Raw genomic sequence first — 14944 nt, forward strand, 5'->3', positions numbered from 1 at the left:
CTCTTGAATATGCATTGCCAGTGAATACACTCATAACGTATATTGTATCCGATTGTGTATATAGGCTTGAGCTATACATATGGACATGCAAAACATTTTGCTAATGCCTTTTGTGATTGCTGGTTATTGGATTTTTTGGAGCGTTGCAAATATGCATGGATTCGTACAAGCAACTTCAACGTTGCCAAATGCTTTGAATATGCTTTGCTTTTTTTTGCTTTTGCAATATTCGTAGTCAAAACAATGCAAAGCTTGAGAAACACTCCAGGGGGATACATTAGATTTAGCAAATACTTTTATTTCAAACAAAAAGTCGAATGTTTCGAAACGTGTTTAACTTTCTATTGTATCTTAATTACTTCATGCATATGTAAATAATTTATAACTGTAATATTCAGTATCGTAAATTTATTAGAAACTAATTATCTCTTGCCCTGATCTGCCATAAGTAATGTAATGGGAAAACACCCAAACAGTAAATCAAATGAAGTCGAAAATTGCTGAAACCATTTCCAAGTTATCGATTAAACACGAAGGAACAGCGAAAGTTCTAGGAACAAACTCACAGACGCAGTTAGTAGCATGTAGTAGTTGGCTATAAATGAACATGACGCCAGGCGTAAAAACCGCACCCTGGTAACCACAAAGTCCGGAGTATGAGATTGCCACCCAACAGCGAAATGCGAACCAACTCCCAACTAGCCAACGTCCTTTGGGGAGTTATTGTTATTGTTGTTGTCATATGGAAAACAAGTTCTGCTTGACTTGTTATGCCCGCCACATGGTTGTCATGGAAAATGAAAAATAATGCCGAAAAAACATGTGTACTAATACAACTCGTAGAACTTAATGATGGCATCAAAATCATATACTACATTCATCGGTAATGTCCGAGAGTAACTTTACCCCATATGCGAACGTCATTCGACGCAAACAAAGACCTGTATCTGACATTATCGCATATCTCATAAAAACTGGAGGAAAATGAGAAATAAACAACCTACCAGAGTATTGGGCGTATCTTATCTAATTTGCGCAGTAGATAACACGGAAAATCAAAGAGAATGCGATTCATTTTTTTTTTTATTCAGTGTGACCCAGAAAATTTGAAAAATTCAAAGCAATTATAAAGCGTGAGGGTATTTAATTCTTCGAATATTCATTGTTTATCGATATCGGGTTGAAATTTCGAATACACGGCTGAGAGGCTTAAAACTGATATTGCAGATAATGAAACATGATATACGTCTGGTATGTTCAGAGATATGCAGAAAGAAAATAAAAGTTATAATTGGATCGCATGTTTTTACCGAAGGTGGAATAATCGCTGACATGTTATCAACAAATGCAAGTTGATTATATTTATATTGGTACCTTAGGAATCGATGGCGCAATATTATTATTTACACTAGTTGTTTGTCTTTGTAACTTCAACTGTTGCTGTGGTCAATAATTATCGTATAACAGAGACACAATATTTCTTTAGGGATTGTTAATTCCATTGGCAACTCATGCAAACATTGCATTGATTATGATCATTAGATGATTGTACATTATTATAAGTTATCTCTAAACTTTGGCTAGTCTATCGTCAAGTGTTTCGGATAGGTGTCACTACATACCTAAGTTAATTGAAGTATTCCTTCTGTGCAGTAGTGTCCAAGTAATCGACTTTTGAGAATAACACTTAATCAGCAGAATTTATTATTATTGCACTTCACTTTCGCACACACACACACACTCTCACTTAAGAACCACTTTCGATGTTTTCAACTGGGCTACAGACATAATATCTATATGTACTATACACAATACTTGCTAGGTGCCAAAGGGCGCCACTCAGCGTTAACAAGTTAAACTGCTAACCTGTTCAAAAAGCACAACAAGTTGGATTACTTTTGATCTTTTGCTGAATATTCAAATTGATATGGCGCCCTTAATGAATTTCCATGAAATTATATGCCATATTTTATGTTATTATATTCATTGGTTTCAAATCTGGTTTGTGGACTCAACTTTTGACATACGGAGCTATTTAACACACGACGCGACGAGTGCGACTGACGCTCGCAACGGACACATACCGAATGGAGAGGCAGCCAGAGACGAAGCCCCGCAATGAGCGAATGAACGAATCAGCCGCTCAACCTGTGCGTCGGCGTTGTCGTCGTCGCTGTTGGCGTCGGCGTCAGCGCCAACAGCGACGTTGACTGCTAACTGAAGCGGAGGCGCGGGCGTTGTCGGCCTGCAACCAGTTATGAAATAAAGACTGTGACCCTTGGGGACTTAAATATAATTATATTAATTTCATATAATATTACTTTATTTTTTTAATTTTCTAATTGGAAAATTGAGAAAATGCCATCATTTTCCATTACAGTACAACTCTTTTTTTACTCAAACTCAATTCGTCTCTCGCATTCATAAATAAAAGTTTGTTTTTGGCAACACCGGTTTTTGTTTTGGGTGTTTGGATATCATTTTTGTTTTCGGCTCGTTTGGGAATATTTTGTAACGTGAATAGGAGACTCAAAGGTATAAACACTTGTGTGGGAGTGAACAAATTTGACTGACGCATGTTAATGTGCGACAGGTTTCATTTGTTGCACAGCTGTGTGAAAAAATAATGTATTGCTTTTTGTTGTTCTTCGTCTTGTGTCGCGTCTCCAATGAGTCTGCCGAAAACTTGTTGCTGCCAGCACCTAGAGATATTTTGACACCTGACACGTGCTCTATGAAATAAATGAGCAGCCGCATAAATAAATGTTTCCGCTTCCGATAGTTAGTGAAACTAAAAATATATGTCCATAACTTACAAAGAGAGGATATGAGCGTGTAAAATCTGCAGCCGAGTATAATAAAATTAAAGACGCAACTCATTTCCAACTTATAAATAAGATGCCATCAAATATTACATAACTACAATCAATTACTTGGAATCTTTTAATAGATATACAATTCACAGTTGACATATAGTAATCAAATAAATACACATAAAATGGTCTCCAAAAATGTCGATAACAAAGACTTTGTACCCTCGATTACGCCATTATCAATATTCTACAGATGATATACATATGGAAACAATAACAATACAAAGTTGGGGTTTCGTGGGATGGATTATTACAATTCGTTGCACATTGTTGTTCACTTCTCAGGTGTATAGTACATGGAATGCAGAAACAGGCGGGTCACATCGCCAATAACCGAGCGATCGGGTATGCTCTGAGCCATGCCATACAAAGCAAATTTGCCAGCCACGGGCTGTCCGGGATCTTTCATGATCTCTGCCGTGCAGCTACGAAGATCAGCCAAGAATTTGTCCGCCACTCCGGCTTTGGTGTGCATGTCCGTAATGCAAATGTGAATGCTACAACAAAATGTATTCATAATTAATTAGGTTTCGCAATATGAGAGTGTAAACATACCCAGAAGGGAATTGCAATGGATTCAGATTCCAGCCCAATTTGCACAGTGCATCTGATAGGCGGAAAATATCAAATACATTGGATCCCAGAGCGATAACGGAAGTCGCTGGCTTGCCAAAGATAAATACACCATCAATTTGGCGAGCTCTACAAAAATATATAAAATGTAAATTCAAAATGTTTCAAAAAGTTGACTTTAGCTTATCCTTTACCCCCTTTCGATGTATCGCGCTGTGTCCACAATGCGTTTGGTAGCCTCCAGGTATCCCTCATAGCCGAAACTCATCATTGTGGCCCAGCAAGCAGCAATGATGCCGCCAGCACGTGATCCATTTACAGTTGGGGATCCATAGACGCCACCAGGCCAGTCGGTTGTGACCGTAAACTGATGATCCTTAAACTTCTTCTCTGAGTACATAATGACCGACGAGCCTTTGGGTGCAAATCCATACTTATGCGTATCAGCTGAGATGCTGGTAACGCCCTTTACAGCGAAATCGAAGGGTCGCAGTTGATAGCCAGCATGTCGCACAAGAGCAACAACGAAACTGCCCAGACAAGCGTCCACATGCACAGGAATATCGTATTTAACTCCCAAAGCAGCAATAGCCTCGATGTCATCAATTGTACCATATGGGAAGTTGGGTGCAGAGCCAACCAGCTGAAAATTATTATTATTATTAATAAAGAAGTTCATTGCAAGTTCACTTCTAACTTACCAGAATGGTGTTACTGTTGATAGCACGCTTGAACTTCTTGATGTCCACCTCGTAGGTTTCTGGGTCGACGTCAACGTAGCGCACGTGAATGTTAAAGTACTGACCGCCTTTGTCGAATGCTGCATGCACCGTGCGAGGCACAACGATGTTGGGCTTTGTGATGCCCTTGTGCTCGCGAGCATAGTCTCGGTAAGCCTTCATTGCCATGCAAATGGATTCGGTGCCTCCGGTGGTCATTGTACCGCAGGAGTCGCTGTTGCCATGGAACAGAGTGCAAGCCATGCGAACCACTTCAGCCTCCATTTTGCACACGCCTGGGAATAGATCAGCGTGCAGAGGATTTGTGTACGACGCCTTTCCATACACCTCTGTGACCAGCTCAACCAACTCTGGATTGTAGCCGTAGACTGCACCCGACACGCGTCCATCGCGCCAACTGTAGTGACCAGTCTTGAGATGCTCGTCAACCAGGCCCAGAATCTGTTCCTTGCTCAGACCCTTTTCTGGCAGACGGAGTGAGTATGTCAGGTGTTGGTTACTTTTCTTGATATCCGCCTCAAATTCGTCCTTCGTTTTCTTCAACTCCTGTTCGATGCGTCGTCGAACAGGTGGCAGCTTCTTGGCCAGTCTGAAGAACTGACGTTTGCCTCGCACATACAGACCTTGAAAAGAAAGAAAAAAGGTTTTAACAAATTGAACAAAGAAAAATCATAAGATCGCTCTTTATCAGCCGTCATAAGTCCATATCAAAATTGGACAATCTGTCTTATCTCCATTTTACTAATCTATATATAATTTGAAAGTCGCTGAAAGGAAATACATATTTATGTGCTAGCATACAGAAACATGACAAACGGAACTCTATACTTTACAGTTCATTGATAAAAAATTTAAAAGCGAGAGTTAGTCATAAAATAACATTTCATATCAGTATTAATTTATCACATTGCTTACAGCGATAAAAGGTTTATATATCTGTCTAGTCGTGATTATTATGAAACTATTTATGTACTATAATTATGTCTCTATAGCTTTTTTGCTGAAACCAATCCACATCCCGTTACCAAGTAAATCACTAAGATATGCTTAATCTATCAATAATCTCTTAGTTAAATTAAACTTCAAAGTTGATGGAACGTCGAATGCGTGCTAAAGCCTTTTGACAGAGTTCAAAGTACCTGAACGTGTGGGCTATTTATTATATACTCAAGTACAAAAATATGTATATAGCAACTATATAGCACTATAGTACATACATACCATATGAACTTGTGTTTGGCTTTCTATACAAGACATTTAAAGTGAGGGGCAGATAAGATTATTTGTGGGATTAGAATGTATGTCAAAAGAATTTAAAGTAGATTGATGGCATGCTAGATGAATGCCACTTACTTTCGTCTTTAGTTAGAATCGTCCAAATCCAAACGCCGCCCAAAACAGTTGTTGCTGTAATTGCTGCCACTTGCCAAGGCTCCTTGTCGCCAAAGGCCCGATTGATGCAACCGCCAATGGGCTTCACGCAATCCCCTCCAGAAAATGGCCGCATTGTGTCACCGATTTGAGTATATAGCTAAAAATTAAAACTATATGAGTTCTAAATGAACCGTACTCGCGCACTTCCAGTCAATAACTGAAAATCGTGTGAGCTAGTTGCTTGATAATTGTTAACAAATGGTCTGGTCGGTTGATAAGCGTATCGGACGTGTTCCATAAGCGTTCATTTATTTATTAATTATATATACACATGCATAGAAACTCACACACATGTGAATGTGTGTAACTGTAAGTTTGTTAGATCAAAGGTCTTTGTTCTTAATGTAAATCCAACGGCTTATATTTATCAAGCTATTTTCATTCACCATTCATTCACTTGTACTCAGTTTATTATTTTACTAACATTTTGTGCTTTAAGCTAAAGTTGTTTGCTTTGCAAATTTCATAGATTGATGGCACCTGTTTGTCTTTTAGCGAGAGAAATTTACTAAACAAATGAGCGCTCTGCACAGCTGTTGAGCTGGCACCGATAACAAAGCAGCAGTATCGATAGCTTCCGTGCGAATGGCAACGCAACATACGAGCTTAGTACGCAGTCCATATTATTTGTTTACGCTTTGAAGTATTTGTGCCAAAAAATTGTATTTTAACTCGTTTTCAATAAAAGAAGATATTTATTGACATCAGATTTATTAGGCTAAATTTATCACTATCTTCTCATATTTCGTATTTTGTAAAATGGTAAAATACAATGCGTAGCAATCGATAATGATAGATATCGATAAGACATTTGAGTTGGAAGAGCCTGTTGATTGTGGAAGAATTAATTAACTTGTTGTGCATAAAATGATGCGTTTTTTGCCAAATACCCTTAAATTAGTAAATATTAAATATTCAAATGATTGACATAAGCAAATAATTATAATTGCCTCTTTAATAGTGTACCCGTACTTTAAATGTTCGTTACGCTAGTACCGAATCCCAGGAATTTGTAAAGGTAAAATATAAAATCAAAGGATTTTCATTTATTATATAAATATTAACCGCTTTTAAAAACATAGGTCTCAAATAATGGTGGTGTGCGCGAAATTACACTGTGCCATCAGAGCACACGTAACTCTCTTTCGATGGCCATGATGAATGCCCTTCATAAAGATCTTGTTAAGGATCCCGAAGACACCGAACTTCGCTGCATAGTACTATCGGCTGAAGGCAAGATTTGGTCAGCTGGTCATAACTTGAAGGAGCTGCAGGCCAATGATTCTGCCTACCGAAAGGAAGTCTTTCAAAAGATCACTGACATCATATTGGACATACAGAAGTTGCCAGTTCCCGTGATAGCCAAAGTAAATGGCATGGCTGCAGCGGCAGGTTGTCAGCTGGTTGCGTCCTGTGATATAATCGTGGCTTCAGACAAGAGCACCTTCTCCACGCCCGGGTAAGCTATTGATAGCATACTGTATTTGTCATATATTGTATTTAAATCTTCCATGCAGCGCTAGCGTTGGAGTCTTCTGCAATACTCCCGGTGTGGCAATTGGTCGCGTCATGTCGCGTCCCAAATCGGCATATATGCTGATGACTGGTCTGCCAATTACTAGCCAAGAGGCTTACGTAGCTGGATTGGTCACGAAAGTGGTGGCCGAAAAGGATTTGGATGATACCATTGATGAAATTGCAAGGGCCATTAAAAGCAAGAGTCGTGCAGTAATTAGCTTGGGCAAGCAATTTTACTATGAACAACTAAACCTGCCACTCAAGGATGCCTACAAATGTGGTCAGAAAAAAATGATGGAAAACCTGGAATTGGACGACTGCAAAGAAGGTTTAACAAGCTTCATTGAAAAGCGTCATCCTGTGTGGAAGCATAAGGCGTAAATGAATACGATACTTTTTAGACTTGACCAGCCTTGCATTTATATTGTTATCAAAAAATAAACACTTGTTACACTTTGCAGATTTGATGGAAAAGTTAATTCTCATTCATTTCAACCATCATGATCATCCGTATTTCATTGCTTTCCAATTGCAGACTTCAAAATTTGTTGGGTAAGTTAAAAAATGTTTCCACATACTTTCCTTCTCCTTTAATTTCAAGAGCAGCAAAAGTATTTAAAGAAAATACTTTTTCTCCAATTGGTAAGATCACCAAGTAAGAGTATAAATATGGTATATACGTGTAATTCTAAATCTTGCTTAAAAATTAAATAAAACCATTTTACGTGCTTTCGAAAAGTATGCTCATTTCTTATTTTGTGTGTCGTTTATTTAAAATGGGTGAGTTGAAATATGTTGCAAATATTTGAATGTAAAATATACATTTAAATAAAAAATATCAAAATCATAATTTTATGCTGGCAGTTTTCTTTTTGAGTGTGTTGTATATAAATCCAATTTTTGGTTAAGTCTATAACCTCAAATATTTGTGAGTCTTTTTTACCGAATCCCTATGTGTGTTTTTCAATGTTTTAATGGTCGGAAGTAGAAAATTCTTGAGGCTAGACGAATGTGTGATAAAAAAAAAATTAAAAAAGAAGTAAGAAACTTAAAAAATAAAAAAAAAACTGAATATTTGCGTTACTTTCTGTATTGTGTAGTGTTGTTTAAATATTTAGAACTCTTCGCATTGGACTAAAGATAGTTGAATATTAAACTTATAGGATGTGGACATATATAGTAGTATATATACATACAGATATATAGTAAGATTTTAGAGTATACATATGTACTAGGAGTCTTTTTCTAAAAGTAGAGCAATATTATAACTGTGCAATAATTGGTTAATATTATATATTTATATTTTTTTTTTCGTTTTTCATTGTCGCGAACTTTATAAATTTGAAAATTGGTGTAAAAGCTAGAAATTAGTTCCGCTGATGAATAGTTACGTATATTCTAGGCAATGCAAAGAGAATTATGCCAAAAAGAATTATATAGTGCCATGTGCCAGAGGACTGCGCTGAAATTCGAATTGAATTTCTGAACGCAACCCCGTGCGGTTAAATCCCTTTCGTAGGTCTACATGAATTAGATTCCCATCAAAGAGTGGAACAAAATGTGTAAATAATAATAATAATAGTAGTAATAAAAATGTGTGTTGGTATGGTATTGGAGTTGGTGTGGTGTTGTTGTTGATGCTGCTGTTATTGTGCAATGATTCTCCTTTCGCTGCCTCTGTCTGGCTGGTTAGCTCTAGACTTCGGTTACGGGACGCTTCTCGATCCAAGCCTTGATCGGTTCAAGGGCGTTGATGGCATCGACGACGCCGCGCAGAGCTGGGTATGGCTCCAGCAGATCGCGCTTGACCATGTAGTTCATGTAGTCGGTGATGCCAGCGAAGTAAACATCGGCCCAGGTGAGCTGTTGGGAAGATGATTTCAAAGTAAAGTTTGCCTTTAAATTAAGGATTGACACGAACCTTGCCCAATGCGAGGTGACCGTCGTTATCCTTGACGGTTTGCTCCAGTTTCTCTAGATAGAACGGAATGACCTCAGCATTAAGTGTGACCAGCTTCTTCTCCTTGATCTCATCCTCGGGCTCATACGAGACGACTGCAATTTCTATACATTAAAAATTCGAGAGTTAATCAAGGACACTGAACATGAAACTGAATCACACATTGTTCGCTACTTAGACGGAAGTCATTGATGGTGTCAACGACAATATCGATTTGCAAATCCTCCCACGGCGTGGCACCGCACAGACCCACTGTCTTGGCCAGGAAGCGAGCCATCGAGATGCTCTGATGCACACGCTTGCCGTCCACCTCCAGCACCGGCATCTGTCCCATGGGCATGGCTAATAATAAGAGTGGTTACTCGAGATATTCTATACACTAGAGATCTGCTTTACTTACTTGGCTTCAGAGCGGGCCACTCATCGCGAGTGACACGCACGTCCTCGTACTCGATGGCACCATAGGCGAACAGGTAGCGCAAAGGCTCTGCCAGGGCCTTAACGTTGAAGTAGAAGAGCGTGTAGCTGTGTTTGATCGGCTCGGTGGGCTCTGCGGGTGGTGCCTCACCCTCGGCTGGTGGTGCAGCCTCGCCCTCTGCTGGTGGTGCGCCCTCCTCTGGTGCGGCGCCCTCAGCTGGTGGTGCTTGTGCTTCGTCAGCCATTTCTGCGTTTACTCAATGCAATTCTCTGTGTAAATAAAGATAACGAAAAAAGAATTATATCAATCGTATGTTTCTCCTCTCGAATTTCGAATTTCTTTCTTGAGTTTATTTGCTTAGGTCTCTTATTTACACAAACCCATAAGCTGACAGAAAAATAACAAGCTCCCAGTAGTTGTTTGTTCGCTAATCTGATTAGGCATTAGATTGGGCCAGATAACAGATATGACGTTTGGAAGGTTGAAGAACGTGTTTATTTGAAACCATGACACCTTGGTGGGTAAGCTATTAATTAGTTTCAAGCAAACCTGATAAGATAAGTGTGTTCTAATGGCAAATAAACATATTTCTGAAATAGTTCAAGAAGTTTCTAATATTCATATCTGTTTATTTCACAATGGTATTTCCAATTCAATACGTGTTCGAAGAGCAATACCGTGATAATTAAGTCTCATAATCCATTTCATTTGCGTATACTTGATATTTCCATATTCGGCTCTTTCGTTGCCTTCAGCATTCCTAAAGACAATTGCAATAAATCAACGGTACGATGCTGTTTATTATGGCTGCCAAGCGGAAATGCATTGATTATGCCAGAAGTTCGACTTGGAATTTGCGGACTGCAGACTCAGGGTATAGACTACAGACTACAGACTGCAAACTGGAGGTGGATGAGGAAGCCACAACGCGAGCCGAGTGCCGAGACACACCCACGTCACTTCTACAGAGATCAAATTAAATGAGGCGACTGTCGGATCAGTTGTAGTTGGGGCGATGTCGCTGACGCTGTCTCGTTCCGTTCCGATCCGTTCTCGGGGGCGTACCCCTATTTTCATTGTCTTTCGCTTACTATAGTATATAGTATAAAATATAAACTGCAAGCTGTTAGGCAGGAAGTGCTGTTCAGCCCTTTTTGTTTGTCGCGGCGTCTTGTGGAAAGTCGAAACGAGTTGGAAGTGTTGCTTTGCTGTCTTCGTCGCTTTTGGTGCCTGATGCATTTGGCAGCTCGCCCATTCAGTCACTCAGTCAGTTAGCTCATTGCAAAGATCCCTTGTCCCCTCCTCGATCGGTTGGTTGCCTTTGCCTTTGCTTTTGCTATTTCGAGTCTCAAATTGCACTAATCGATTTGGCTTTCTCACTCTGACTGTCTCCCTCTGTCTCTCTTTCTCTTCTCTTTTGCATCTCTATCCCACTTGCACGATTTGTTGCTTCAATTGAATTTAATTTGGCAAGATCCATGCTGAGGAGGTGCAAGGGCCACGGGTATTTTAGTGTCATGATTTAATTAAAATCCGATTGCAATTTGTTAGCCGTGCTGTGCTATTTTAATGCTTCGACTCTCGATGCTGTCTTATTGACTTCTCTTGCTCAATTAAATGTGTGAAATCGTTTTTCGAAACGTCTACAAAAAGTTTTCGACTAATTCAAAAAGGTCAAAGGAAATGGTTAATGGGTAAATTGGAAGAAATCAATTTGCATATTTGGTTTTCTTATTTGTATGCAAATCTTGAATATTTCTATTTCCAGTTATCATATTAAAAATTATTAATTTTTTTTTGGATTCCAAATATATTTTTCATTATTAGGTCAGGAACCTGAAAAGTACGTCAGAAAAAACACGTGCTGTTTGCTATATAGAATCCAGTGCCAGATGTCCAAACAATACAACCGAGAGGGCTGGAAACTGGAAGCTGACTCGCACTGATTACAGCTGAACTAACCAAGCCTCATAGCACATTCTTATCAAAGTCATTTACAAAGCCGCAGTGTCTCAATTCTGATTTCAATAATCTGATGTGAAAGTATGCTCATTTTCATCATAAACTTAAATATTGTCTACAAATTTTGGTATAGTTTCAGTTCTTGTCTGAGTTATATAAGAAATTTAATTGAAAAACGCATTGCACTTTAAAAATAATTTGAAGTAGTTCCGATCACGACAGTTCAGTACCTCACGCTTTGAAATTCGTACGCGCACTCCCGAATGAAATGAAAATTGTGATTTCGAGTTTACTATTTCTAATGCAATTCGAAGATGGTTTCGTTCGACGTTATTGGTCGATTGGTTTCGGATGGGTTTGGATTGGGTCCACGCACGTCGTTGTCCTTCACATATTTGCGTGCGAATGATTCGAGTCGTAGGCGAGAACTACAAATGCCCGAAACGAGTTCAAAACTTTTCGATTTCGAATCGATTGACCCACAAATCAAATCGATTTACAGACAGTTCTAATTTTAGGCACGATCACCAAGTCGATGACGAAGACGAAGGTATTACCGACAACAATATGCACTCGGCTTTTATTTAATTTCTTTTCTTTTTTTTTCGTTTTCAAATTGGCAAAAGCAATTGACTTAATTACATCACTTTGCAACTAATATGCATTCACTTCTTATTTTTTGCAATTGCATTTCTTCACTCCACTCTGTAGGGCAGTCTTACCTCAAAGTACTTTTCCAAAAAATTCAGCTCCAGCTGCGCTTCTTAATTGTCAATTATGTTTGGAGATGGCTTTGCGTTTTGTTGGGTACACAGCACACAGCGAACCGATCACAGCGTCAACAGCAACAGCAATGAAAGCTGACTGTTGTTGGAGAGGTTGAGTGCCGGCTTTTATACGTTTGAGTAGTCAAAATGGGCGGCGTCACTCCCACATGAAACGCTCTCAGCGGCCGGCATACTAAAAGAGAAAAGAGAGAGTGTGTGTATACAAGGAAATTTTAGGCTCCACTCTTTCAAATCTCACAGCACAGCACGATTGTATTTACATGCGTATGTGTGTTGATTGTGTTTTAAAGTCGAACTAAATGGCACGAGTATGATATATTTGTATAAATTAATTAAGTATAAAAACTTATTCAATAAACTGTGCATAGTTTCACAGTTTACTATATGCTCCACCACACCTTTCCTCCTTAAACAGCGAGAGCAAAAAAGAGGTAGCAATTAAGCCGGTCTAAAGGCCGGTTATTTCTTTTACTCTGCTTTGGCTGCGCATGTGTGTGTGTGTGTACTAGTGAGAGCAGATGTGTAGAGATCTGACTTTGACTGCAGAGAGAGCAGTTTGCTAGCATTGCGGTAGTCTGTGTGGGCGATTTGACATGTGCTGTACTCAATGCCTTACAAAGGAATTTCTTACTTGATGAATTCAATTACTTATCTCACGTATAGAGTTTAATGTTTTTACAATGTTCTTATATGAGTCCCCCAATATGGAATTAATTTTGATACCTCATTACATGTTATTCTTAGATTATGCATGTCAATCTATTTAGGCCACATTACAAGTAAATAAATCACAATTTTACAAGCAAGGCTTACTTATTTGGTAAAGAAATGCAATTATGTGCCTTAATTAAAATATATGCACTTACATACGTGAGTGGGTAAACCAGAAAATGGTAACAAGTCACCCTATAATCAAGCCCTCTCGACGAAAGCATTTATACTATAGTTTAACTATCTTATTGTGTTCAATTTAGCTTACCTAATTGGGTATTCTACACACGGTTCTATATCACTTTGAATATTTAACGCATACTAGTGCGAGACTCTTTTGCTTTTCTCGAAACTCTTGCGAGTATATTTTATTATCTCTTTAAGATATTAAGAGTATATTATTGTCCAACGAGTGCGATTCTGTTCAGCTCAACTAAATATTTGGGCAGTTTTCAATTATTAACCAATTATAGTTGGTGGCTTAGGCTGAACTAATATTTAACCCCGCTTTTAATGGGTTATCTACAATATTTGACACATTAATGTCAGTTTAAATAAAGAGAGGTATTGTGTATTTATGCAGACTTTTGTATATTTTCAGATTACTAATAACATTTTTGAGTAGGGATGAACTAATGACATTCGAATCTAAAGATCTGTTATCCTAATGAAATCTTAAGTCAACCAAGCTTTAATTTAATGCATTTCCGGCGAAAACTTGACTGTTACAATAAACAATAATTGGAGGCGGAGAAAACTATAAACGCAAACATGAGAAGGTGGGTAGAATGTTTTGGATTGTCGGCACCAAGCTCTGTATTGAAATCTGAACGCATTGTCAAGCCTGTTTATGGTTAAGGGCACGCATGCAAAGTCCAACTGCAGTGAAGTAAGAGATGATATGAGCTGATGATATGAGATGACTTCTTTGAACAGAAAGTTGTATTCCTTTACTTCATATCTTTCATAAATTGCAATATATATATGTATATTGCTGGAATTATGTGTATATACAAAAGTTATTTATTTATTACAAAATATGTTTATTAATTTTAATTCTGTAACGCTCGCTTGCTGTAAATGGAAGCAGTGCAGAAGCTTTAAACTGCTTGCTCATGCTGACAAGCTTTTACGTACCACGCAAAGCTCGTTGCTATAAAACCTAAATGTGTAGTGCGCAGTTAAAAGCTGTTTGCTATTTAAATTGAAAACTTTTTACAGCTTAAGGCGGCAACATTTTTTTGAATGTGAAAGCAACAACAATAAATAACTTAGCTATCAAATCAGTAAATCAACGGATTCTAACGTACTTTGATACGGATTAAAATTAAACCCCATGCACTTTAAATTGTATTTCACAAGTCAGCTGTGACTCCCCCAGCAAGAATGTTTAGTAGGTGTATCTGAAGCAGCTTACTTTAGTTTTCGGCTATCTGAGAACGACGAACGTTCGAAAATGCGCTAAGATAAGCAGAAATGTGTAAAGTACTTGAACACTGAAATGGCCAATTGGCTCTTATGCTCTTCTTGGTGGCGATTGAATTGCGAAGTGACGCGACGATGAAAAAAAAGTACAATACTTGCTGATAAGTCGATAAGATAATAATTTAAGAGTACGTATGTGTTTTCAGAGTATATACTTATATGTGCAGAGCAGCTGTAAAGATATAATTTTCGCCTTGTTCATTGTGAAACTCTTTTTTTTTTTTTTTTTTGTGACCACTTATGACAATTTTCTCAATGTTGCTGCAAGAAAGTGCCAAAGTATGTTTATGTAGTACATAATACGAGTATGTTTGAATGGGTTTTGTCATTGTTGTATTGTCAGTCGTGTTGTCGTCGGCCTAGACTAATTAAGAATTTATGCCGCCTGCATGTAAATACGAAGCGAAATAATGAAGCGCGGCAAAAGAAAAGAATTATGACAATAATTTGCTGTAGAAAATGCGGCAAAACTCTCACGCAGA

General features: G+C 38.3%; 3 protein-coding genes across 5 annotated transcripts; 1 reads left to right on the forward strand and 2 right to left on the reverse strand.

Moving 5' to 3' along the window:
• Positions 1–2929: 2929 nt before the first annotated feature.
• On the reverse strand, positions 2930–6194 carry LOC133845884 (sphingosine-1-phosphate lyase). Of its 2 annotated transcripts, XM_062280517.1 has the most exons (6): positions 6045–6194; positions 5540–5717; positions 4148–4809; positions 3641–4089; positions 3429–3575; positions 2930–3370 (listed from the first exon to the last, which is right to left on the reverse strand). In XM_062280517.1, the coding sequence occupies exons 2-6, from the start codon at positions 5691–5693 to the stop codon at positions 3148–3150; spliced, it is 1635 nt and encodes a 544-aa protein (XP_062136501.1). In that variant the 5' UTR covers positions 5694–5717; positions 6045–6194; the 3' UTR covers positions 2930–3147. The 2 variants fall into 2 exon arrangements, with proteins under 2 accessions (XP_062136501.1, XP_062136502.1); XM_062280518.1 differs by lacking the exon at positions 6045–6194 and having other exon boundaries at positions 5540–5786.
• Positions 6195–6379: 185 nt separating this feature from the next.
• On the forward strand, positions 6380–7598 carry LOC133844279 (enoyl-CoA hydratase domain-containing protein 3, mitochondrial). Its single transcript, XM_062278195.1, has 4 exons — positions 6380–6520; positions 6582–6638; positions 6703–7079; positions 7138–7598. Exons 1-4 carry the CDS (start codon positions 6488–6490, stop codon positions 7517–7519), a joined length of 849 nt encoding a protein of 282 aa, XP_062134179.1. The 5' UTR covers positions 6380–6487; the 3' UTR covers positions 7520–7598.
• Positions 7599–7857: 259 nt separating this feature from the next.
• Positions 7858–12357, reverse strand: LOC133841399 (glutathione S-transferase S1). Of its 2 annotated transcripts, none has more exons than XM_062273828.1 (5): positions 12201–12357; positions 9499–9785; positions 9273–9440; positions 9060–9202; positions 7858–9001 (listed from the first exon to the last, which is right to left on the reverse strand). In XM_062273828.1, exons 2-5 carry the CDS (start codon positions 9758–9760, stop codon positions 8834–8836), a joined length of 741 nt encoding a protein of 246 aa, XP_062129812.1. In that variant the 5' UTR covers positions 9761–9785; positions 12201–12357; the 3' UTR covers positions 7858–8833. The 2 variants fall into 2 exon arrangements, with proteins under 2 accessions (XP_062129812.1, XP_062129813.1); XM_062273829.1 differs by lacking the exon at positions 12201–12357 and adding an exon at positions 11709–11855.
• Between the last annotated feature and the right edge of the window lie 2587 nt (positions 12358–14944).

Source organism: Drosophila sulfurigaster, chromosome 3 (genome assembly GCF_023558435.1).
Source record: "Drosophila sulfurigaster albostrigata strain 15112-1811.04 chromosome 3, ASM2355843v2, whole genome shotgun sequence".
Taxonomy (NCBI): domain Eukaryota; kingdom Metazoa; phylum Arthropoda; class Insecta; order Diptera; family Drosophilidae; genus Drosophila; species Drosophila sulfurigaster.